The 27245-nt window shown below is 49.1% G+C and overlaps 1 protein-coding gene across 1 annotated transcript; it reads left to right on the forward strand.

The window, feature by feature from the left end:
• On the forward strand, positions 1-27239 carry CREBRF (CREB3 regulatory factor; the record flags this gene model as incomplete). Its single annotated transcript, XM_078621959.1, has 9 exons — positions 1-62; positions 2032-2265; positions 5073-5210; positions 8629-8793; positions 11978-13125; positions 16203-16441; positions 16926-17210; positions 23153-23342; positions 26017-27239. Coding segments are annotated over exons 2-9 (3397 nt in total), but the record flags the coding sequence as incomplete, so codon positions are not given.
• Positions 27240-27245: the final 6 nt, after the last annotated feature.

Consider the following 27245-nt stretch of genomic DNA (forward strand, 5'->3'; position numbering starts at 1 on the left):
GGGTTTAACCTGCAGGCTGGGTTGTGTGAGCAACTCACAAAGATCTGGACACAGTCCCATCGGTGAGCTCCTCTGGCAGGCGAGGCTGCGTTGGCCATGTAGCCCGCATGCCCAGCCACCGCATGCCTAAACAGATTTTGTGTGGCTGGATAGAAGGCGCTAAACGGGCGCGGCACGGGCTAGAGAAGCGATAGAGTGACGTGGTACAGGAGGACGTGGAGCTGAGTGGACTTGCCGATGACTGATACCAGCGGTGTCAAGATCGGCCTCTGTGGAGGAGGCTCGTGAAGGACGCTACTGGGCAGTTGGAGGCAGTCGCCCTCCAACAACAACGGAGGGCGGAGGAGCGACGCTCACAACAACGAGCGGAGCGCCGGGTGGCTAAAGCACAGCAAGTTGGCACAGTAGGGGGCACAGGTGGTGCATCAGCCAGTCATCTCGGTCATCTCGGTCAGTCGACCCGTGGCACCTGCTGGGTCTGCCCCGAGACCTCCTGTCAGTAGCGAGCCTCCGATACTTCACGTGGCCTCAAAAGTGCACCTAGCCTGGCACAGGCGCCGTGGTGTGTTAGAGAGTGTGTGTGTTAGAAAGTGTGTGTGTTCGAGTGTGTGTGTGCCTGGCACAAGCGTCGTGGTGACGTCACCGCCACTTAGTGGCGAATGGCGATTGTTGTTGTTGTGTGTGTTAGAGTGTATGTGTGTTATAGTGTGTGTGTGTGTGTTAGAGAGTGTGTGTGTGTGTTAGTGTGTGTGTGTTAGTGTGTGTGTGATAGAGAGTGTGTGTGTGTTAGAGAGTGTGTGTGTGTTAGAGAGTGTGTGTGTGTGTTAGTGTGTGTGTTAGAGAGTGTGTGTGTTAGAGAGTGTGTGTGTTAGAGAGTGTGTGTGTGTGTTAGTGTGTGTGTTAGAGAGTGTGTGTGTTAGAGAGTGTGTGTGTGTGTTAGTGTGTGTGTTAGAGAGTGCGTGTGTTAGTGTGTGTGTTAGAGTGTGTGTGTGTTAGAGAGTGTGTGTGTGTGTTAGAGAGTGTGTGTGTGTGTTAGAGTGTGTGTGTTATAGAGTGTGTGTGTGTGTGTGTTAGAGAGTGTGTGTTAGAGAGTGTGTGTGTGTGTTAGTGTGTGTGTTAGAGTGTGTGTGTGTGTTAGAGTTTGTTAGAGTGTGTGTGTGTTAGAGAGAGTGTGTGTGCGTGTGTGTTAGGTTGTGTCAACACCGCCACAGGGTGAGACAAAGGCGGACAGGGCGTGGTGCTGGCCACCCACCCACCCCCTCGTGTGCCGTGCCGGCCTTCATTGGTGCCACTTGCTAACAGCACTTGTCCCTACAGTCTGCTAAGGCTATACTGGGATCTTTTGTTTTGTACTTGTAAGTGCATTTTTTCTGTGAGCCGTGTGTGTGTGTGGTTCTTTACACAGCACACACACAAAGATAAAGATCCCCCATGTAGCCTGTGACGAACCTTTCAGGGGCAAGTGCCGTGAGCTAGTAGCAGCGCCTAATGGAATCCAGGCAGCAATGTGGAACAAGGCCGTAACGTTTCTCCATTTCTATAAAAATGAACCCGTAAAAACAAAAGTTTTTCGCTATAAATCCTTTATATGCGTGGCATCGGTTTTATTTTATCATTCATTTCTGTTTTTCTTGAGTAAGAGTTTCATTTTTATCACGTTGGTATTTTAAATTAAATATGAAAAAAAAAAATTCCTAAAAAGTGGAACATTTTGGAAAAATTTTTTCACGAAAATCAATTGTCACGCACAACGAGTCTGTGTGCAAAATGTGTCAGCTCGATTGGATCACGGGATGTGGGTTAAAAAACGACCGAAAGATTTGCACGGTCCTAAGCAAGCAAGCAAGTGAACTTAATATAAAGGATTTTAAAAGGCAAAGTCGTGATTGTGTGTGTGCGTCTGTTCAAAATGTTTTGCGTACTTCCCGACATGCAACAAACTTGAAATTTGCCATGTGGGTACTTTGCAGAATGTACACCCCATGACCTTAACCACAACTCATCTCTGCTCTTCCATCTCTTCCGTCGCAGGTGGTCTTCCCCCGGCGCCCCCTCCCCTCTGAGGGCACCCTACACCATCACCACCATCATCACCATCACCACCATCATCACCACCATCACCATCAGCCCCTCTGCCACACCGTGACACACCCATCGTTGCCCTCGGAGAAGCTGGACTGGGAACAGACAGCGGGAGCAGCAGCAGGAGCGAAGAGCGAGGGGCGAGGGGCGGGGGGGCTGACTCTGACCCCAACGATGCCTCAGGTAGAACACGCTTTCACACCATTGGAACCTCATTTGCCAGTAAAAAATATGATAATAGTTTTTTTACCCTTCTATCTGGCAACAAAACTGACACCTTTTTTTTACAAGGAGTCATGTTTGCATAGACCACAATACCTGCAGTCATAATGCAAACAAAAAACACAGCTCTGAACAGGACCCTGCGGGGTGGGCTGGTAGGAACGAATATCCAAAGAATATAAACATAATGTATTATTACACTTGTTTAGCCAGGAAAGCCCCACTGAGTCTAAAGGTGTTTCTGGGGTCCTGCCAAGTGTTTGCAGTAGGGGGCGATGTTGCTACACCTAATCGGACGATACGAAGGGAGAGTTTGAGGCCTAGTTCTAGGCTTTAGGCCGCTGTGAGTTAATTTTTAATTAAAATGTTTTAATTATTTATGTAAAAGCTTTAAATTTAAATGTTTCTATTTAACAGCATCAGGGAATGTAACATTGTTAAACATTAACTCCCTTTCACACACGCGGGGGTACGATACGAAGGGAGAGTTTGAGGCCTAGTTCTAGGCTTTAGGCCTAGCTGTAGGCTTTAGGCTGCTGTGAGTTAATTTTTAATTTAAATGTTTTAATTATTTATGTAAAAGCTTTAAATGTAAATGTTTCTATTTAAAAACATCAGGGAATGTAACATTGTTAAACATTAACTCCCTTTCACACACGCGGGGGTACGATACGAAGGGAGAGTTTGAGGCCTAGTTCTAGGCTTTAGGCCTAGCTGTAGGCTTTAGGCCGCTGTGAGTTAATTTTTAATTTAAATGTTTTTATTATTTATGTAAAAGCTTTAAATTTAAATGTTTCTATTTAACAGCATCAGGGAATGTAACATTGTTAAACATTAACTCCCTTTCACACACGCGGGGGTACGATACGAAGGGGGAGTTTGAGGCCTAGTTTTAGGCTTTAGGCCTAGCTGTAGGCTTTAGGCCGCTGTGAGTTAATTTTTAATTAAAATGTTTTAATTATTAATGTAAAAGCTTTAAATGTAAATGTTTCTATTTAAAAACATCAGGGAATGTAACATTGTTAAACATTAACTCCCTTTCACACATGCGGGGGTACGATACAAAGGGAGAGTTTGAGGCCAAGTTCTAGGCTTTAGGCCTAGCTGTAGGCTTTAGGCCGCTGTGAGTTAATTTTTAATTTAAATGTTTTAATTATTAATGTAAAAGCTTTAAATGTAAATGTTTCTATTTAAAAACATCAGGGAATGTAACATTGTTAAACATTAACTCCCTTTCACACACGCGGGGGTACGATACGAAGGGAGAGTTTGAGGCCTAGTTCTAGGCTTTAGGCCTAGCTGTAGGTTTTAGGCCGCTGTGAGTTAATTTTTAATTTAAATGTTTTAATTATTTATGTAAAAGCTTTAAGTGTAAATGTTTCTATTTAAAAACATCAGGGAATGTAACATTGTTAAACATTAACTCCCTTTCACACATGCGGGGGTACGATACGAAGGGAGAGTTTGAGGCCTAGTTCTAGGCTTTAGGCCCAGCTGTAGGCTTTAGGACGCTGTGAGTTAAATTTTAATTTAACAGTTTTAATTAAAAGCTATCTGAGGGAATTATAAGGGATGTTACACTTGTTTAGCCAGGGAAGCGTCACTGAGTCGAAAGGTTTTTGTAGGGTCCTGCCAAGTGTTTGCAGTAGGGGGCGATGTTGCTACACGGACGGACGGACGATATAATCTATTATAGGCTGGTCCACTTTGTTCCAACCAGTATAATGTATGCACTGTCCTTGAAGTTGATTGGTCCACACTCGAGACAGCTTTCCTACTACACTACATTATATACATTATACACTACATTGTACACTACATTATACACTACATTATACACTACATTATACACTACATTATACACATTATACACTACATTATACACTACATTATACACTACATTGTACACTACATTATACACTACATTATATACTACATTATACACTACATTGTACACTACATTGTACACTACATTGTACACTACATTATACACTACATTATACACTACATTATACACTACATTGTACACTACATTGTACACTACATTATACACTACATTATACACTACATTATATACATTATACACTACATTATACACTACATTATACACTACATTATATACTACATTATATACATTATACACTACATTATACACTACATTGTACACTACATTGTACACTACATTATACACTACATTATACACTACATTGTACACTACATTATACACTACATTATACACTACATTATACACTACATTGTACACTACATTGTACACTACATTATACACTACATTATACACTACATTATACACTACATTATACACTACATTGTACACTACATTGTACACTACATTGTACACTACATTGTACACTACATTGTGCACTACATTGTGCACTACATTGTGCACTACATTATGCACTACATTGTGCACTACATTGTGCACTACATTGTACACTACATTATACACTACATTATACACTACATTATACACTACATTATACACTACATTATATACATTATACACTACATTGTACACTACATTATACACTACATTATACACTACATTATACACTACATTATACACTACATTATACACTACATTATACACTACATTGTACACTACATTGTACACTACATTATACACTACATTATACACTACATTATACACTACATTATACACTACATTATACACTACATTATACACTACACCACTACTGCCCCCCTTGCCCCTCCCCCCTGCCCCTCCCCCCTCCCCCCTGCCTCCACAGCCCGGCATGAGCTCCCTGGACCCTGCGTTTGGCGCTGCTGCGTTTGGCAGCTGCCCTTTGGATTGTGCGGCCACTGACCAGTCGCTCACCGGCTCGGAGATCACGGGGCCCGGGGCAACCTACTTCCTCTACGAACAGGTACACTGCACTATACACTACACTACTACATTACTATCTACTACACTGCATACTACATTATATTATGTACTACACTATACACTACACACTACTACACTATACACTGCACTATACACTGCACTATACACTACATTACTACTATACTACACTATATACGACTACACTACACTATATACTACACTACACTACTACACTATACACTACACTATACACTACACTACTACACTACACTACATACTACACTATACACTACACTATATACTACACTACACTACTACACTATACACTACACTATACACTACACTATACACTACACTACTATATACTACACTACACTATACACTACACTATACACTACACTACTATATACTACACTACACTATACACTACACTATACACTACTACTATACACTACTACACTATTATACACTACTACACTACTACTATACTATATACCACACTACTACACTATACGTTATATACTACACTACATTATACACTACACCACTACTACACTATATACTACTATACTATATACTATACTACACTATACACTACTACACTACATTATACACTACTACACTACACTACTATATACTATACTACACTATATACTACTACACTACATTATACATTATATACTACACTACACTATACACTACACTACTACATTACTATCTACTACACTGCATACTACATTATATTATATACTACACTATACACTACACACTACTACACTATACACTACACTACACTACTACACTATACACTGCATTATACACTACATGATACACTACACTACTATACACTACACTACTATACACTATACACTACACTATACACTACACTATACACTACACTATACACTATGCCTGCCCACAGACCCACTCACCTGCCCACTCACCAACCCACTCACCTGCCCACAGACCCACTCACCTGCCCACTCTTTCATGGCTTTATTTTGGTGATTTTCGAAAAGTGTTTCGGTTTGGCCATGTTTGTGTTGTTGTAGTACAGAGTTAGACTGATGGTCTTAATCTAAGTTGTCTTGTGGTTGTTGTTGTTTGACTTTTATGGCTTTATTTTGGTGATTTTCGAAAAGTGTTTTGGTTTGGCCATGTTTGTGTTGTTGTAGTACAGAGTTGGACTGATGGTCTTAATCTAAGTTGTCTTGTGGTTGTTGTTGTTGTTTGACTTGCATCCCACTGGGATGTTTGCACACAGCGTTGGTGTGTAACGGTGTTTTTTTCTGCAATATTTTGCTGTCTTTTCTTGGATTTTCTGTTTGCACTCAGTCACACATAGTCACTTCAAGATGTTTTTTGTTCACGTTTTTGTTTTTTGGTTTGTTGCGGTTTGCACCCGATTCAAGAGCCGAATGGCTCACAGGGCTATGTACCTAATACAGTGATCCCTCGTTTATCGCGGTTAATGGGGACCGGAACTCCGTCGCGACAGGTGAAAATCCGCAAAGTAGGATTGGCCCCCTAGGAATTTCCGTATATGTGTGTGTGTGGGTACCAGAATGTTTAAAATATGTATATATTCATACTTTATATTTTACTTAAATCTATTTAATTATAAAACCTTAATATTATACATTCACTCTCTCTCTCATACGATACGTATTATGGTGTTCTACACTAACCAATGACAGTAGTATATTGTTAAATAATAGCATACTACGACGTTTCGATTGCAACACAAGCAATCATCCTCGTCATCATCAGGTATAAAAAAAAAGAAATAGCAACACAAATCTATCCAGAAAACTATAGACAGACATATAAGCAGACAGATATCACAAAGATACACAGAGAGAGGACCTGATGATGATTGCTTGTGTTGCAATCGAAACGTCGTACGTAGCATGCTATTTTTAAATTTATTATTTGATCTTTATACGTCACTTTACCGAAAGAACCAAAGAGTGTTTGCGTTTTGTCAACGTGACACTTTTTTACTGATTGGCCGTGTCGGGTGGTGGAGGGTTACGACACATTTATACTGGTAGGAACGAAGTGGGCCAGACCACCAATAGATTAATGTGTCCGTCCGTCCGTCCGTCCGACTGTCCGACAAGATGGCCGCCCGCTCCCCCTGCGATCCGTGAACTTAATGAACTAAACAAGATGGCCGTCCGCTCCCCCTGCGATCCGTGAACTAAATGAACTAAACAAGATGGCCACCCGCTCCCCCTGCGATCCGTGAACTAAATGAACTAAACAAGATGGCCGCCCGCTCCCCCCTGCGATCCGTGACCTAAATGAACTAAACAAGATGGCCGTCGCATCCGGCGCAGCCAATGACATCGCCTGTTGCAATCCTTGCTCTGTGGGCGCGCGAGTCAGTGGGGAGGGGGGGTGTGACGTCATCGCTCTGTGGGCGCGCGGGTCAGTGGGGATGGGGGGTGTGACGTCATCGCTCTGTGGGCGCGCGAGTCAGTGGGGAGGGGGGGGTGTGACGTCATCGCTCTGTGGGCGCGCGGGTCAGTGGGGATGGGGGGTGTGACGTCATCGCTCTGTGGGCGCGCGGGTCAGTGGGGATGGGGGGTGTGACGTCATCGCTCTGTGGGCGCGCGAGTCAGTGGGGAGGGGGGGTGTGACGTCATCGCTCTGTGGGCGCGCGGGTCGGTGGGGATGGGGGGTGTGACGTCATCGCTCTGTGGGCGCGCGGGTCAGTGGGGATGGGGGGTGTGACGTCATCGCTCTGTGGGCGCGCGGGTCAGTGGGGAGGGGGGTGTGACGTCATCGCTCTGTGGGCGCGCGGGTCAGTGGGGAGGGGGGTGTGACGTCATCGCTCTGTGGGCGCGCGGGTCAGTGGGGAGGGGGGTGTGACGTCATCGCTCTGTGGGCGCGCGGGTCAGTGGGGAGGGGGGTGTGACGTCATCGCTCTGTGGGCGCGCGGGTCAGTGGGGATGGGGGGTGTGACGTCATCGCTCTGTGGGCGCGCGGGTCAGTGGGGAGTGGGGTGTGACGTCATCGCTCTGTGGGCGCGCGGGTCAGTGGGGAGTGGGGTGTGACGTCATCGCTCTGTGGGCGCGCGGGTCAGTGGGGAGGGGGGTGTGACGTCATCGCTCTGTGGGCGCACGGGTCAGTGGGGATGGGGGGTGTGGACGTCATCGCTCTGTGGGCGCGCGGGTCAGTGGGGAGTGGGGTGTGACGTCATCGCTCTGTGGGCGCGCGGGTCAGTGGGAATGGGGGGTGTGGACGTCATCGCTCACCCCCCCATGCACAAATCATTTTCTTTTTAACTCCTCTATACCCGGTCGATATCCCTGTACGGGTACTCAGTATTATTCCTACCAGCCCACCCCGCAGGGTCCTGTTTGAAATAACGCGGCGATCTAAACCCAAACAACGTTGATTATGAACTTGAACTTGAACATCTCTCCCCGTCTCTCTTGGCGCGCGTGCAGGACAGGGAGCTGCCCTACAGGGAGCCCCTGTCTCGGCCGCGCTGCCTGGGTCTCTGTGCCGGCTGCCGGGACCCGCTGGAAAGGCCGCTTTGCCTGCTCAGCGACATCTTCGACGACGAACCTCCACTGCCGGCCTCCCCCACACACTGCCACTGCTGGGAGCAGGTGGGGGTGTGTGCGCGAGTCGTTACACACAGAGTCGTTACACACACACGCACACACACACACAGAGTCGTTACACACGCACACACACACACACACAGAGTCGTTACACACGCACACACACACACACACAGAGTCGTTACACACACACGCACACACACACACAGAGTCGTTACACACACACACAGACTCTAACATTGAAGTCTATGGGAGGATTTAACGTTGAAGTCTCCCATAGACTTCAATGTTATAGTCTCTACCCATAGACTCCAATGTTAAAGTCTCCCATAGACTTCAATGTTATAGTCTCTACCCATAGACTCCAATGTTGAAGTCTCCCATAGACTTCAATGTTAAAGTCTCCCATAGACTTCAATGTTATAGTCTCTACCCATAGACTTCAATGTTAAATCCTCCCATAGACTTCAATGTTAAAGTCTCCCATAGACTTCAATGTTAAAGTCTCCCATAGACTTCAATGTTAAAGTCTCCCATAGACTTCAATGTTAAAGTCTCCCATAGACTCCAACGTTAAATCCTCCCATAGACTTCAATGTTAAAGTCTCCCATAGACTCCAACGTTAAATCCTCCCATAGACCCCAATGTTAAAGTCTCTACCCATAGACTTCAATGTTAAAGTTGCCCGTAGGCTTCAATGTTAAATCCTCCCATAGACTTCAATGTTAAAGTCTCTACCCATAGACTCCAATGTTAAAGTGTCTCCCATAGACTCCCAACGTTAAAGTCTCCCATAGACTTCAACGTTAAAATCCTCCCATAGACTTCAATGTTAAAGTCTCCCATAGACTTCAATGTTAAAGTCTCCCATAGACTCCAATGTTAAAGTCTCCCATAGACTTCAATGTTAAAGTCTCCCATAGACTCCAATGTTAAAGTCTCCCATAGACTTCAATGTTAAAGTCTCCCATAGACTTCAATGTTAAAGTCTCCCATAGACCCCAATGTTAAAGTCTCTACCCATAGACTTCAATGTTAAAGTGTCTCCCATAGAGTCCAATGTTAAAGTCTCCCATAGACTTCAATGTTAAAGTCTCCCATATACTCCAATGTTAAAGTCTCCCATAGACTTCAATGTTAAATCCTCCCATAGACTTCAATGTTAAAGTCTCCCATAGACTTCAATGTTAAAGTCTCCCATAGACCCCAATGTTAAAGTCTCTACCCATAGACTTCAATGTTAAAGTGTCTCCCATAGAGTCCAATGTTAAAGTCTCCCATAGACTTCAATGTTAAAGTCTCCCATATACTCCAATGTTAAAGTCTCCCATAGACTTCAATGTTAAATCCTCCCATAGACTTCAATGTTAAAGTCTCCCATAGACTTCAATGTTAAAGTCTCCCATAGACCCCAATGTTAAAGTCTCTACCCATAGACTTCAATGTTAAAGTGTCTCCCATAGAGTCCAATGTTAAAGTCTCCCATAGACTTCAATGTTAAAGTCTCCCATAGACTCCAATGTTAAAGTGTCTCCCATAGACTCCCAACGTTAAAGTCTCCCATAGACTTCAACGTTAAAATCCTCCCATAGACTTCAATGTTAAAGTCTCCCATAGACTTCAATGTTAAAGTCTCCCATAGACTCCAATGTTAAAGTCTCCCATAGACTTCAATGTTAAAGTCTCCCATAGACTCCAATGTTAAAGTCTCCCATAGACTTCAATGTTAAAGTCTCCCATAGACTTCAATGTTAAAGTCTCCCATAGACCCCAATGTTAAAGTCTCTACCCATAGACTTCAATGTTAAAGTGTCTCCCATAGAGTCCAATGTTAAAGTCTCCCATAGACTTCAATGTTAAAGTCTCCCATATACTCCAATGTTAAAGTCTCCCATAGACTTCAATGTTAAATCCTCCCATAGACTTCAATGTTAAAGTCTCCCATAGACTTCAATGTTAAAGTCTCCCATAGACCCCAATGTTAAAGTCTCTACCCATAGACTTCAATGTTAAAGTGTCTCCCATAGAGTCCAATGTTAAAGTCTCCCATAGACTTCAATGTTAAAGTCTCCCATATACTCCAATGTTAAAGTCTCCCATAGACTTCAATGTTAAATCCTCCCATAGACTTCAATGTTAAAGTCTCCCATAGACTTCAATGTTAAAGTCTCCCATAGACCCCAATGTTAAAGTCTCTACCCATAGACTTCAATGTTAAAGTGTCTCCCATAGAGTCCAATGTTAAAGTCTCCCATAGACTTCAATGTTAAAGTCTCCCATATACTCCAATGTTAAAGTCTCCCATAGACTTCAATGTTAAATCCTCCCATAGACTTCAATGTTAAAGTCTCCCATAGACTTCAATGTTAAAGTCTCCCATAGACCCCAATGTTAAAGTCTCTACCCATAGACTTCAATGTTAAAGTGTCTCCCATAGAGTCCAATGTTAAAGTCTCCCATATACTCCAATGTTAAAGTCTCCCATAGACCCCAATGTTAAAGTCTCTACCCATAGACTTCAATGTTAAAGTGTCTCCCATAGAGTCCAATGTTAAAGTCTCCCATAGACTTCAATGTTAAAGTCTCCCATATACTCCAATGTTAAAGTCTCCCATAGACTTCAATGTTAAATCCTCCCATAGACTTCAATGTTAAAGTCTCCCATAGACTTCAATGTTAAAGTCTCCTATAGACCCCAATGTTAAAGTCTCTACCCATAGACTTCAATGTTAAAGTGTCTCCCATAGAGTCCAATGTTAAAGTCTCCCATATACTCCAATGTTAAAGTCTCCCATAGACTTCAATGTTAAATCCTCCCATAGACTTCAATGTTAAAGTCTCCCATAGACTTCAATGTTAAAGTCTCCCATAGACCCCAATGTTAAAGTCTCTACCCATAGACTTCAATGTTAAAGTGTCTCCCATAGAGTCAAATGTTAAAGTCTCCCATATACTCCAATGTTAAAGTCTCCCATAGACTTCAATGTTAAATCCTCCCATAGACTTCAATGTTAAAGTCCTCCCATAGACTTCAATGTTAAAGTCTCCCATAGACCCCAATGTTAAAGTCTCTAACCATAGACTTCAACGTTAAAATCCTCCCACAGACTCCAACGTTAAAATCCTCCCACAGACTCCAACGTTAAAATCCTCCCACAGACTCCCAACGTTAAAATCCTCCATTGACACCAACATTAAAACCCTCCCTCACCGCCCCCCCACCTTCAGAAGTCGGAGGGCGTGTGGGACCCGGCTGGGTCGTCACCCTGGGAGGACCTGACCCGCTACACTCGCACGGGCAGCTACGACATCTGGGGCACCAAAGAGGTGGACTTCCTGGGCCTCGACAACTTCTCCAGCCCCTACCAGAACGAGGAGGGCATCGGGCGGACGCCCACGCTGGCGCAGCTCAACGCCGACGACTCGCAGCCCTTCAGCGCCTTCGACGCCTTCCCCGGTGCCGGTGGCGGCGGTGGCGGTGGTGGCGGTGGTGGTCACCACGCGCCTCCTCCCAGCCACGCCCAGGGCTCCGGTGGAACCCCGGTGGTCGGCGTTCGGCGGAGACACCGCGGCGAAGGCGACGGTGTCGGCGGCGGTGGAGCTGCCGCGGCTGGACCGGAGGCCGTGGCGCAGAGGGCGGCCAGGGCCCCAGCGGCCTCCCCCGACTGCGCCGAGGCGGTCCCGGCGTTGCCGCCGCCTGCGTCCGCGGGCCCGACTGCGGCGTTGCCGGGGGCGCCGGCGATGACGGCGCGCGCCAGGCTGGGCGCCGAGCGGGGAGGCCCCACGCCGCCACCGCCACCGGCACCGGCACCGCCGCCCAGCGAGCTGCAGAAGCTGCTGGCGCTGGTGGCGGAGGAGGAGGTTGCGCCGACGCCGCCACCACCACCGCCGCCGCCGCGGCCGGCTCTTCGCGCAAACTCTCCGGTAACGCCGGTGCCGGCGGCGGCGGCCGGGGCGGTGAGGAGGCACAGCTCTGCGGCTCAGCCGGCGGCTGCGTCGCCGCCACCACCGCCGGCCCTCCCCCAGGCGGGCGCTCCGGTGCGCATGGTCGTGGTGAAGGCTCCCGACGGCTGGGAGGTGGTGAGGGCCGGCGCCACCGCCGCGGCGGAGAACCAGCGGCGTCGTCGGCGCAGCCGCACGAGCAGCAACAACAGCAGCAGCAGCAACAACAGCAGCAGTAGCAGCAACAGCAACAACAGCAACAACAGCAGCAACAGCAGCGGCAGCAACAACAGCAGCAACAGCGGTGGCGGCGAGGATGACGCTGGTGGTGGCGGCGGCGGCGATGAGGCCGTCTTGCCGGCCGCGGTGGCGAAGGAGCCGGGTCTGTCGGTGCCGAAAGAGGAGGATCACAACTACTACTCCTGCGTGGTCAGGTGAGCGAGGGCCGTACGTAGCCAGCCGTGCGAATCGGAGGTGCGGTGCTGAGGCTGTGGTGCAGTGTTGAGTCTGTGGTGCAGTGGTGAGTCTATGGGCAGTGTTGAGTCTATGGTGCAGTGTTGAGTCTGTGGTGCAGTGTTGAGTCTATGGGCAGTGTTGAGTCTATGGGTAGTGTTGAGTCTATGGTGCAATGCTGAGTCTATGGGTGGTGTTGAGTCTATGGGTAGTGTTGAGTCTATGGTGCAGTGTTGAGTCTATGGATAGTGTTGAGTCTATGGGTAGTGTTGAGTCTATGGTGCAATGCTGAGTCTATGGGTGGTGTTGAGTCTATGGGTAGTGTTGAGTCTATGGTGCAGTGTTGAGTCTATGGATAGTGTTGAGTCTATGGTGCAATGCTGAGTCTATGGGTGGTGTTGAGTCTATGGGTAGTGTTGAGTCTATGGTGCAGTGTTGAGTCTATGGATAGTGTTGAGTCTATGGGCAGTGTTGAGTCTATGGGTAGTGTTGAGTCTATGGTGCAGTGTTGAGTCTATGGTGCAGTGTTGAGTCTATGGTGCAGTGTTGAGTCTATGGGCAGTGTTGAGTCTATGGTGCAGTGTTGAGTCTATGGTGCAGTGTTGAGTCTATGGGCAGTGCTGAGTCTATGGTGCAGTGTTGAGTCTATGGTGCAGTGTTGAGTCTATGGTGCAGTGTTGAGTCTATGGTGCAGTGTTGAGTCTATGGTGCAGTGTTGAGTCTATGGGCAGTGTTGAGTCTATGGGTACTGTTGAGTCTATGGGTACTGTTGAGTCTATGGTGCAGTGTTGAGTCCATATGTGGAGTCTGCGTCTCTTTCCCCGTGGTGAGATGTTGACGACCTCGCCTGGTATACAGGAGGTCGTTGGTTCGATCCCGAACCTGACGATGCCTGCTGCTGTATATTTGGAGTCTGCGTCTCTCTCTCTCATCATCATCACGGTGGCTTGATAGGTCTTTGTGGGTGTCTGTGGATCTTGATGGGTCTTGATGGGTCTCTGTGGGTCTCTGTGGGTCTCTGTGGGTGTCTGGGTGTCTATGGGTCTTGATGTGTCTCTGTGGGTCTCTGTGGGTCTCTGTGGGTGTCTGTGGGTCTCTGTGGGTCTCTGTGGGTCTTGATGGGTCTCTGTGGGTGTCTGTGGGTCTCTGTGGGTCTTCATGTGTCTCTGTGGGTGTTGATGGGTCTCTGTGGGTGTCTGTGGGTCTTGATTGGTCTCTGTGGGTCTTGATGGTTCTCTGTGGGTCTTTGTGGGTGTTGATGGGTCTCTGTGGGTCTCTGTGGGTGTCTGTGGGTCTTGATGGGTCTCTGTGGGTCTTCATGTTTCTCTGTGGGTGTTGATGGGTCTCTGTGGGTGTCTGTGGGTCTTGATGGGTCTCTGTGGGTCTTGATGGGTCTCTGTGGGTCTCTGTGGGTGTTGATGGGTCTCTGTGGGTCTCTGTGGGTGTCTGTGGGTCTCTGTGGGTCTTGATGGGTCTCTGTGGGTGTCTGTGGGTCTTGATGGGTCTCTGTGGGTTTCTGTGGGTCTTGATGGGTCTCTGTGGGTCTTGATGTGTCTCTGTGGGTCTCTGTGGGTCTTCATGTGTCTCTGTGGGTCTTGATGGGTCTCTGTGGGTCTCTGTGGGTGTCTGTGGGTCTCTGTGGGTCTTGATGGGTCTCTGTGGGTGTCTGTGGGTCTTGATGGGTCTCTGTGGGTTTCTGTGGGTCTTGATGGGTCTCTGTGGGTCTTGATGTGTCTCTGTGGGTCTTCATGTTTCTCTGTGGGTCTTGATGGGTCTCTGTGGGTTTCTGTGGGTCTTGATGGGTCTCTGTGGGTCTTGATGTGTCTCTGTGGGTCTCTGTGTGTCTTCATGTGTCTCTGTGGGTCTCTGTATGTCTCTGCTAAGCCGCTCGTTGTTTGCTGCTATCACCGTGTGCGATGGTGGCAGGGCACCGCTTGTCCGAACAAAGATCTGCTGAACAGGAGCTCACGCGATCGGGGGGGGGGGGTGCAGGGGGGGGGGTCCCCCTTGCATCTCGTAACAAATAAACAAAACATTTACACTATTGGAACCTCATTTGCTTAGTAAACATATGATAATAGTTTTTTACCCTTCTATCTGGCAACAAAACTGACACCTTTTTTTACAAGGAGTCATGTTTGCATAGACGACAATACCTGCAGTCATAATGCAAACAAAACACACAACTCTGATAATGTATTGGCACTGTCCTTGAAGTTGATTGGTCCACACCCGAGACAGCTTTCCTTCGAGCCTAGTCTCACATGGTCCAACACCATGTGAGACTAGGCTCAACTTCAAGGACAGTGCATATCATTATCAGAGTTGTGTGTTTTGTTTGCATTATGACTGCAGGTATTGTGGTCTATGCAAACATGACTCCTTGTAAATAAGGTGTCAGTTTTGCTGCCAGATAGAAGGGTAAAAAAATAACCCCAAAAAACAAAGTTTTTCACTCTAAAACCTTTAAATGCGTGGCGGCTAGAGTCCTCTCGTCCTCTGGCTTGAGATGGCTGCCACCTATGGGTCAGATGATTGCCTGCCACCATTAAGCAATTGGTCATTAAATATTTTTAAAAAATTCCCTAAACAGTGTAAAATTTAGGAAAAAATTTTTTTCGCGAAAATCAATTGTCACGCACAACGAGTCTGTGTAGCAAAATGTCAGCTCGATTGGATCACGGGAAGTGGGTTAAAAAACGACCGAAAGATTTGCACGGTCGTAAGCGCGTAAGCAAGCAAGCACGCACGCACGCAAGCAAGCAAACTTAATATAAAGGATTTAAAAAACCAATTAACAAAACAGTTGTTGACTTCAGAAGATGGGCAAACGTGGGTGGAGTGAGGAGGAGGTGGATGTGGAGGTGGAGGTGGAGGAGGAGGTGGAGGAGGTGGAGGAGGCTCTTGACCCGGTGCTCTCTCTCCCTCAGCTGCGAGGCCGTGGGAGCGTGGGTAGCGTGGGGGGAGTGAGGAGGTGGAGGTGGAGGTGGAGGAGGTGGAGGAGGTGGAGGTGGAGGAGGTGGAGGAGGCTCTTGACCCGGTGCTCTCTCTCCCTCAGCTGCGAGGCCGTGGGAGCCGTGGGGAGCGTGGGAGCCGTGGGGAGCGTGGGGGCAGGTGGAGGAGGAACCCTGAAGTCGACGGACGATGAAGAGGACCTGGAACATGACGAGGGCTTTGGCAGCGACCACGAGGAGAGCGACGATGACGACGACGATGATGATGAGGAGGAGGATGATGAGGAGGAGGAGGATGATGAGAAGGACAGAGATGAGCTGAGCGACACATTCTCTGAAGCAGGTGGAGTGGCTTGGCACGCAACTAGCACGCTACTAGCACGCTACTAGCACACTACAGCCATCAACGCCATCAACGCCATCACCACCATCACCACCACCACTCTACCGCCACCACCGCCATCACCACCGCCACCATCACCGCCATCATCGCCATCACCACCATCACCACCACCATCATCACCACCATCATCACCACCATCACCACCATCAATCACCGCCATCACCACCACCATCATCGCCACCATCACCACCGCCATCATCGGCATCACCACCATCACCACCATCACCACCACACTACCACCACCGCCATCACCACCATCACCACACCACCCCCATCACCACCATCACCACCATCACCACCACCACCAGACTGCGTGTGACCCTGCCCGTGACCCCCTACCCTTGCCCCCCGCCCCCTGCCTCCCGACCCCTGTGCCCCCTCACCCCTGTGCCCCCTGACCCCCGTGCCCCCCGCTTGACCGCAGGTCTCGACGCGCCCACCGCGACGCTGTGCGGCGCCGGCGGCGACGGCGACGACGACGACGACGATGACGACGAAGAGGGGGAGGGGGGGGAGGGGGGGGGCGCGGGGGGGGGCGGTGGGGGGGGGCCCGGGGAGTGCCCCCCCCCGCGACGGCGCAAGCACCGCTACTTCTGGGAGTACGGGGAGCACCACCCCCCACCGCCCAAATTGGAGCGCAGCCTCACGGCGCCCGAGTGGGACCGCGACACGCTGCCCTCGAACGTGTACCGCTCTGGGGGTGCACACGGTACTTACACACACAGTCAGACACAGTCAGATACACACACACACACAGTCATACACACAGACACACACAGTCACACACACAGACACACACAGTCACACACACAGTCACACACACAGACACGCTGCCCTCGAACGTGTACCGCTCGGGGGGTGCACACGGTACTTATACACTCACTCATACAGTCACACACACAGTCACACACACAGTCACACACACAGTCATACACACAGACACACACACAGTCATACACACAGACACACACAGTCATACACACAGTCACACACAGTCATACACACAGACACACACAGTCATACACACAGACACACACACAGACACACACAGTCATACACACAGTCACACACACAGACACACACAGTCATACACACAGTCACACACAGTCATACACACAGACACACACAGTCATACACACAGACACACACAGTCACACACAGTCACACACACAGTCACACACACAGTCACACACACAGTCACACACACAGACACACACAGTCACACACAGTCACACACACAGTCACACACACAGTCATACACACAGACACACACAGTCACACACAGTCACACACACAGTCACACACACAGACACACACACAGACACACACAGTCATACACACAGTCACACACACAGACACACACACAGTCACACACAGTCACACACACAGACACACACAGTCACACACACAGTCACACACACAGTCACACACACAGTCACACACACAGACACACACAGTCACACACACAGACACACACACAGACACACACAGTCATACACACAGACACACACACAGTCACACACAGACACACACAGTCACACACACAGACACACACACAGACACACACAGTCACACACACAGTCACACACACAGTCACACACACAGTCACACACACAGACACACACAGACACACACAGTCACACACAGTCACACACAGTCACGCACACAGTCACACACACAGACACACACACAGTCACTCACAGTCACACACACAGTCACACACACAGACACACACAGTCACACACACAGTCACACAGACACACACACAGTCACACACAGTCACACACACAGACACACACAGTCACACACACAGTCACACACACAGTCACACACACAGACACACACAGTCACACACACAGACACACACACAGACACACACACAGTCACACACACAGTCACACACACAGTCACACACAGACACACACAGTCACACACACAGTCACACACACAGTCACACACACAGACACACACAGTCACACACACAGTCACACACACAGTCACACACACAGTCACACACACAGACACACACAGTCACACACACAGTCACACACACAGTCACGCACACAGTCACACACACAGACACACACACAGTCACGCACACAGTCACACACACAGACACACACAGACACACACAGTCACACACACAGACACACACACAGACACACACAGTCACACACACAGTCACACACACAGACACACACAGTCATACACACAGACACACACACAGACACACACACAGTCACACACAGTCACACACACAGACACACACAGTCACACACACAGTCACACACACAGTCACACACACAGACACACACAGTCACACACACAGACACACACACAGACACACACACAGTCACACACACAGTCACACACACAGTCACACACAGTCACACACAGACACACACACAGACACACACACAGTCACACACACAGTCACACACAGTCACACACACAGTCACACACAGACACACACACAGTCACACACACAGTCACACACACAGTCACTCACACACACAGACACACACAGTCACACACACAGTCACACACACAGTCACACACACAGTCACTCACACACACAGTCACACACAGTCACACACACAGACACACACAGACACACACAGTCACACACACAGTCACACACACAGACACACACACAGACACACACACAGACACACACACAGTCACACACAGTCACACACACAGTCACACACACAGTCACACACAGACACACACAGTCACACACACAGACACACACACAGTCACACACACAGTCACACACACAGTCACACACACAGTCACACACAGACACACACACAGTCACACACACAGTCACACACACAGTCACTCACACACACAGACACACACAGTCACACACACAGACACACACACAGACACACACACAGTCACACACAGTCACAGTCACACACAGACACACACACAGACACACACACAGTCACACACAGTCACACACACAGTCACACACAGACACACACACAGTCACTCACACACACAGTCACACACAGTCACTCACACACACAGACACGCTGCCCTCGAACGTGTACCGCTCGGGGGGGGCACACGGTAACACAGTTACAGTCACTCATACACACACACAGTCACACAGTCATACAGTCACTCACTCATACACACAGTCACTCATACACACACACAGTCATACAGTCACTCACTCATACACACAGTCACTCATACACACACACAGTCACACAGTCATACAGTCACTCACTCATACACACAGTCACTCATACACACACACAGTCACACAGTCATACAGTCACTCACTCATACACACAGTCACTCATACACACACACAGTCACACAGTCATACAGTCACTCACTCATACACACAGTCACTCATACACACACACACTCACTCATACACACACACAGTCACACACAGTGTGATACACACACTCATACAGTCACTCATACACAGTGTAATACACACAGACACACACACACACAGACACACACACAGACACACACACAGTCATACACACACACAGACACACACAGTCATACACACAGACACACACACAGTCACACACACAGACACACACAGTCACAAACACAGACACGCTGCCCTCAAACGTGTACCGCTCGGGGGGGCACACGGTAACACAGTTACACACACTCATACACACACACAGTCACACAGTCATACAGTCACTCACTCATACACACAGTCACTCATACACACACTCACTCACTCATACACTCACTCACTCACTCATACACTCACTCACTCATACACTCACTCATACACTCACTCACTCATACACTCACTCATACACTCACTCACTCACACACTCACTCACACACTCATACACTCACTCACTCATACACACACTCACTCATACACTCAATCATACACTCACTCACTCACTCATACACTCACTCACTCACTCATACACTCACTCACTCATACACACACTCACTCATACACTCAATCATACACTCACTCACTCACTCATACACTCACTCATACACTCACTCATACACTCACTCACACACTCACTCATACACACACTCACTCATACACTCATACACACACTCACTCACTCATACACTCACTCATACACTCACTCACTCACACACTCACTCACTCATACACTCACTCACTCACTCATACACTCACTCACACACTCACTCATACACTCACTCACACACACACACAGACACACACACACAGACACACACACACACACAGAGAGACACACACTACACACACACACTACACACTCACTACACACACACTACACACACACTACACACACACACTACACACTCACTACACACACACACTACACACACACACTACACACTCACTACACACACACTACACACACACTACACACACACACTACACACTCACTACACACACACTACACACACACTACACACACACACTACACACACACTACACACGCACTACACACACACTACACACGCACTACACGCACACTACACACACTACACACACAAACACTACACACTACACACACACTACACTACACACACGCACACACTACACACACTACACACAGACACACACACACAGAGAGACACACACCTACACACTACACACACACTACACACACTACACCCACACACAGACACACACACTACACACACACTACACACTCACTACACACACACTACACACAGATACACACACAGAGAGACACACACTACACGCACACTACACAGACACACACAGACACACACTACACACACTACACACAGACACACACACTACACACACACTACACACACACACACAGAGACACACACACTACACACACACTACACACGCACTACACGCACACTACACACTACACACACAAACACTACACACTACACACACACTACACACTCACTACACACACACTACACACACAGAGAGACACACACTACACGCACACTACACGCACTACACACAGACACACACAGACACACACTACACACACTACACACACAGACACACACACTACACACACACGCACTACACGCACACTACACACACTACACACTACACACACAAACACTACACACACTACACCCACACACAGACCTACACACACACTACACACACACTACACACACACTACACACACACTACACACACTACACACACACTACACACACACACTACACACAGACACACACACTACACACACACACTACACACACTACACACACACTACACACACAATACACACACACACTACACACACAGAGAGACACACACTACACACACACTACACACACTACACACAGACACACACACTACACACACACACTACACACAGACACACACACTACACACACACACTACACACAGACACACACACTACACATACACACTACACACTCACTACACACACACTACACACACTACACACAGACACACACACTACACACACACTACACACACACTACACACACACTACACACAGACACACACACAGAGAGACACACACTACACGCACACTACACGCACTACACACAGACACACACACTACACACACTACACACAGACACACACACTACACACACACTACACACACACACACAGAGACACACACCTACACACACACTACACACACACTACACACGCACTACACGCACACTACACACTACACACACAAACACTACACACTACACACACACTACACACTCACTACACACACACTACACACACAGAGAGACACACACTACACGCACACTACACGCACTACACACAGACACACACAGACACACACTACACACACTACACACACAGACACACACACTACACACACACGCACTACACGCACACTACACACACTACACACTACACACACAAACACTACACACACTACACCCACACACAGACCTACACACACACTACACACACACTACACACACACTACACACACACTACACACACTACACACACACTACACACACACACTACACACAGACACACACACTACACACACACACTACACACACTACACACACACTACACACACAATACACACACACACTACACACACAGAGAGACACACACTACACACACACTACACACACTACACACAGACACACACACTACACACACACACTACACACAGACACACACACTACACACACACACTACACACAGACACACACACTACACATACACACTACACACTCACTACACACACACTACACACACTACACACAGACACACACACTACACACACACTACACACACACTACACACACACTACACACAGACACACACACAGAGAGACACACACTACACGCACACTACACGCACTACACACAGACACACACACTACACACACACTACACACACTACACACAGACACACACACTACACACACACGCACTACACGCACACTACACACACTACACACTACACACACAAACACTACACACACTACACCCACACACAGACACACACTACACACACACTACACACACACTACACACACACTACACACGCACTACACACACTACACACACTACACACACTACACACACTACACACACTACACACACTACACACACTACACACACTACACACACACTACACACACACGACGGTAATGACGACCCTGCCCCGCCCCCCCCGCGCGCCAGGCAAGCGTTCGGCCAAGAAGTCCCGCCGCACGGACGTGGACGATGTGACCCCCAACCCGCGCCGCCTGCTGCACATCGGGCAGGAGCTGCGCAAGTTGAACGCCGAGATCGGCGAGCTGACGCCTGTTAGCGAGCTGCCGCTCACGGCGCGACCTCGCTCGCGCAAGGAGAAGAACAAGCTCGCCTCGCGGTGAGACACTCACACGCAGACTCACACGCAGACTCACACACAGACTCACACACAGACTCACACACAGACCTCGCTCACGCAAGGAGAAGAACAAGCTCGCCTCGCGGTGAGACTCACACGGAGAGAGACTCACACACAGACTCACACGCAGACTCACACACAGACTCACACGCAGACTCACACGCAGACTCACACACAGACTCACACGCAGACCTCGCTCACGCAAGGAGAAGAACAAGCTCGCCTCGCGGTGAGACACTCACACGGAGAGAGACTCACACGCAGACTCACAGAGAGAGACTCACACTCAGAGAGACTCACAGAGAGACTCACACACAGACTCACACACAGACCTCGCTCGCGCAAGGAGAAGAACAAGCTCGCCTCGCGGTGAGACTCACACGCAGACTCACACGCAGACTCACACATAGAGAGACTCACACTCAGAGAGACTCACAGAGAGACTCACACACAGACTCACACACAGACCTCGCTCACGCAAGGAGAAGAACAAGCTCGCCTCGCGGTGAGACTCACACGCAGACTCACACGCAGACTCACACATAGAGAGACTCACACTCAGAGAGACTCACAGAGAGACTCACACACAGACTCACACACAGACCTCGCTCACGCAAGGAGAAGAACAAGCTCGCCTCGCGGTGAGACTCACACGCAGACTCACACGCAGACTCACACATAGAGAGACTCACACTCAGAGAGACTCACAGAGAGACTCACACACAGACTCACACACAGACCTCGCTCACGCAAGGAGAAGAACAAGCTCGCCTCGCGGTCAGACTCACACACAGACTCACACACAGAGAGACTCACACACAGACTCACACACAGACCTCGCTCACGCAAGGAGAAGAACAAGCTCGCCTCACGGTCAGACTCACACGCAGACTCACACACAGACTCACACGCAGACTCACACACAGACCTCGCTCACGCAAGGAGAAGAACAAGCTCGCCTCGCGGTGAGACTCACACGGAGAGAGACTCACACACAGAGAGACTCACACGCAGACTCACACGCAGACTCACACACAGACCTCGCTCACGCAAGGAGAAGAACAAGCTCGCCTCGCGGTGAGACTCACACGCAGACTCACACGCAGACTCACACATAGAGAGACTCACACTCAGAGAGACTCACAGAGAGACTCACACACAGACTCACACACAGACCTCGCTCACGCAAGGAGAAGAACAAGCTCGCCTCGCGGTGAGACTCACACGGAGAGAGACTCACACACAGACTCACAGAGAGAGACTCACACGCAGACTCACACGCAGACTCACACACAGACCTCGCTCACGCAAGGAGAAGAACAAGCTCGCCTCGCGGTGAGACTCACAGGCAGACTCACACGCAGACTCACACACAGACCTCGCTCACGCAAGGAGAAGAACAAGCTCGCCTCGCGGTGAGACTCACACGGAGAGAGACTCACACGCGGACTCACAGAGAGAGAGATTCACTCGCACACAGACTCACACACAGAGAGACTCACAGAGAGACTCACACACAGACTTACAGAGAGACTCACACACAGACTCACACACAGAGAGACTCACACACAGGCTGACACACAGACTCACACACAGACTCACACACAGACTCACACACAGACTCACACACAGACTCACACACAGACTCACACACAGACCTCGCTCACGCAAGGAGAAGAACAAGCTCGCCTCGCGGTGAGACTCACACACAGACTCACACACAGACTCACACACAGACTCACACGCAGACTCACACACAGACTCACACACAGACCTCGCTCACGCAAGGAGAAGAACAAGCTCGCCTCGCGGTGAGACTCACACACAGAGAGACTCACACGCAGACTCACACACACGCGGACTCATAGAGAGACTCGTACACAGGTTTATTTTATTATTTTTTATTAAAAGATCATGTTTCTTATAAATATGATTTCTTCTTATTTTATATCTAAAACTAATATTCATTAGAAATACAAATTTTAATTTAAAAAATCATATTTATTATACTTTTTTTTTTATTATTTTTACATAAAAAAACTTAACCCGTAAAAACAAAGTTTTTCACTCTAAATCCTTTATATGCGTGGCGGCTAGAGTCCTCTCGTCCTCTGGCTTGAGATGGCTGCCACCTATGGGTCAGATGATTGCCTGCCACCATTAAGCATTTGGTAATTAAATATTATTTATTATTTCCTAAAATGTTGAAAATTTTGGGAAATTTTTTTTACGAAAATCAATTGTCACGCACAACGAGTCTGTGTGCAAAATGTCAGCTCGATTGGATCACGGGAAGTGGGTTAAAAAAACGACCGAAAGATTTGCACGGTCCTAAGCGCGCAAGCAAGCAAGCAAGCGAACTTAATAGAAAGGATTTAAAAATCATGTTAATTATACAAAAAATGTTTTATTTTTCATATCTACGTGACTTTACCGATGGACCCAGTGAACATTGAACTGGAAGCTTGACTTTAAAAAAAATGTTCAGTCGCAAATCAAATCTCAGTCGCAAAATCTGTCGGGGGGGGGGAAACAAATGGCGATTCGACATTTTCCCCAAATCGTAGAGGCCCACCACTGACAGCACTTGCCCCTGCAGCCCTGTGAACGCTACGCGGGGGACCTTTGTCTGTTGCTGTGTGCGCGTGCGCAGGGCGTGCCGACTGAAGAAGAAGGCGCAGCATGAGGCCAACAAAGTGAAGCTGTTTGGGCTCAACGATGAACACGGTGAGGGACTCACTCACTCAGCCTCCTCACCACCATCGCTCACTCAGCCTCACCCTCACCACCCTCACCACCCTCACCACCCTCACCACCACCCTCACCACCACCATCGCTCACCACCACTCACCACCCTCACTCACCACCACCCTCACCACCACCCTCACCACCACCCTCACCACCACGCTCACCACCACTCACCACCCTCACTCACCACCACCCTCACCACCATCGCTCACCACCACCCTCACCACCATCGCTCACCAGCCTCACCCTCACCACCCTCACCACCATCCTCACCACCATCGCTCACTCAGCAGCCTCACCCTCACCACCCTCACCACCATCGCTCACCAGCCTCACCACCAGCCTCACCACCCTCACTCACCACCACCCTCACCACCACCCTCACCACCACCCTCACCACCATCGCTCACCACCACTCACCACCCTCACTCACCACCACCCTCACCACCACCCTCACCACCATCGCTCACCACCACTCACCACCCTCACTCACCACCACCCTCACCACCATCGCTCACCACCACCCTCACCACCATCGCTCAGCCTCACCCACCAGCCTCACCACCACCCTCACCACCACCCTCACCACCACCCTCACCACCACCCTCACCACCATCGCTCACCAGCCTCGCTCACCACCACCCTCACCACCAGCCTCGCTCACCACCATCGCTCACCACCACTCACCACCCTCACTCACCACCACCCTCACCACCCTCACTCACCACCACCCTCACCACCATCGCTCACCACCACTCACCACCCTCACTCACCACCACCCTCACCACCAGCCTCGCTCACCACCATCGCTCACCACCACTCACCACCCTCACTCACCACCACCCTCACCACCATCGCTCAGCCTCACCCACCAGCCTCACCACCACCCTCACCACCACCCTCACCACCACCCTCACCACCACCCTCACCACCATCGCTCAGCCTCACCCACCAGCCTCACCACCAGCCTCGCTCACCAGCCTCGCTCACCACCATCGCTCAGCCTCACCACCATCGCTCACCAGCCTCGCTCACCACCATCGCTCACCAGCCTCGCTCACCACCACCCTCACCACCAGCCTCGCTCACCAGCCTCGCTCACCACCATCGCTCAGCCTCACCACCATCGCTCAC

This window comes from Lampetra planeri, unplaced genomic scaffold (genome assembly GCF_965212315.1).
Source record: "Lampetra planeri unplaced genomic scaffold, kcLamPlan1.2.h2 scaffold_1246, whole genome shotgun sequence".
NCBI lineage: Eukaryota > Metazoa > Chordata > Hyperoartia > Petromyzontiformes > Petromyzontidae > Lampetra > Lampetra planeri.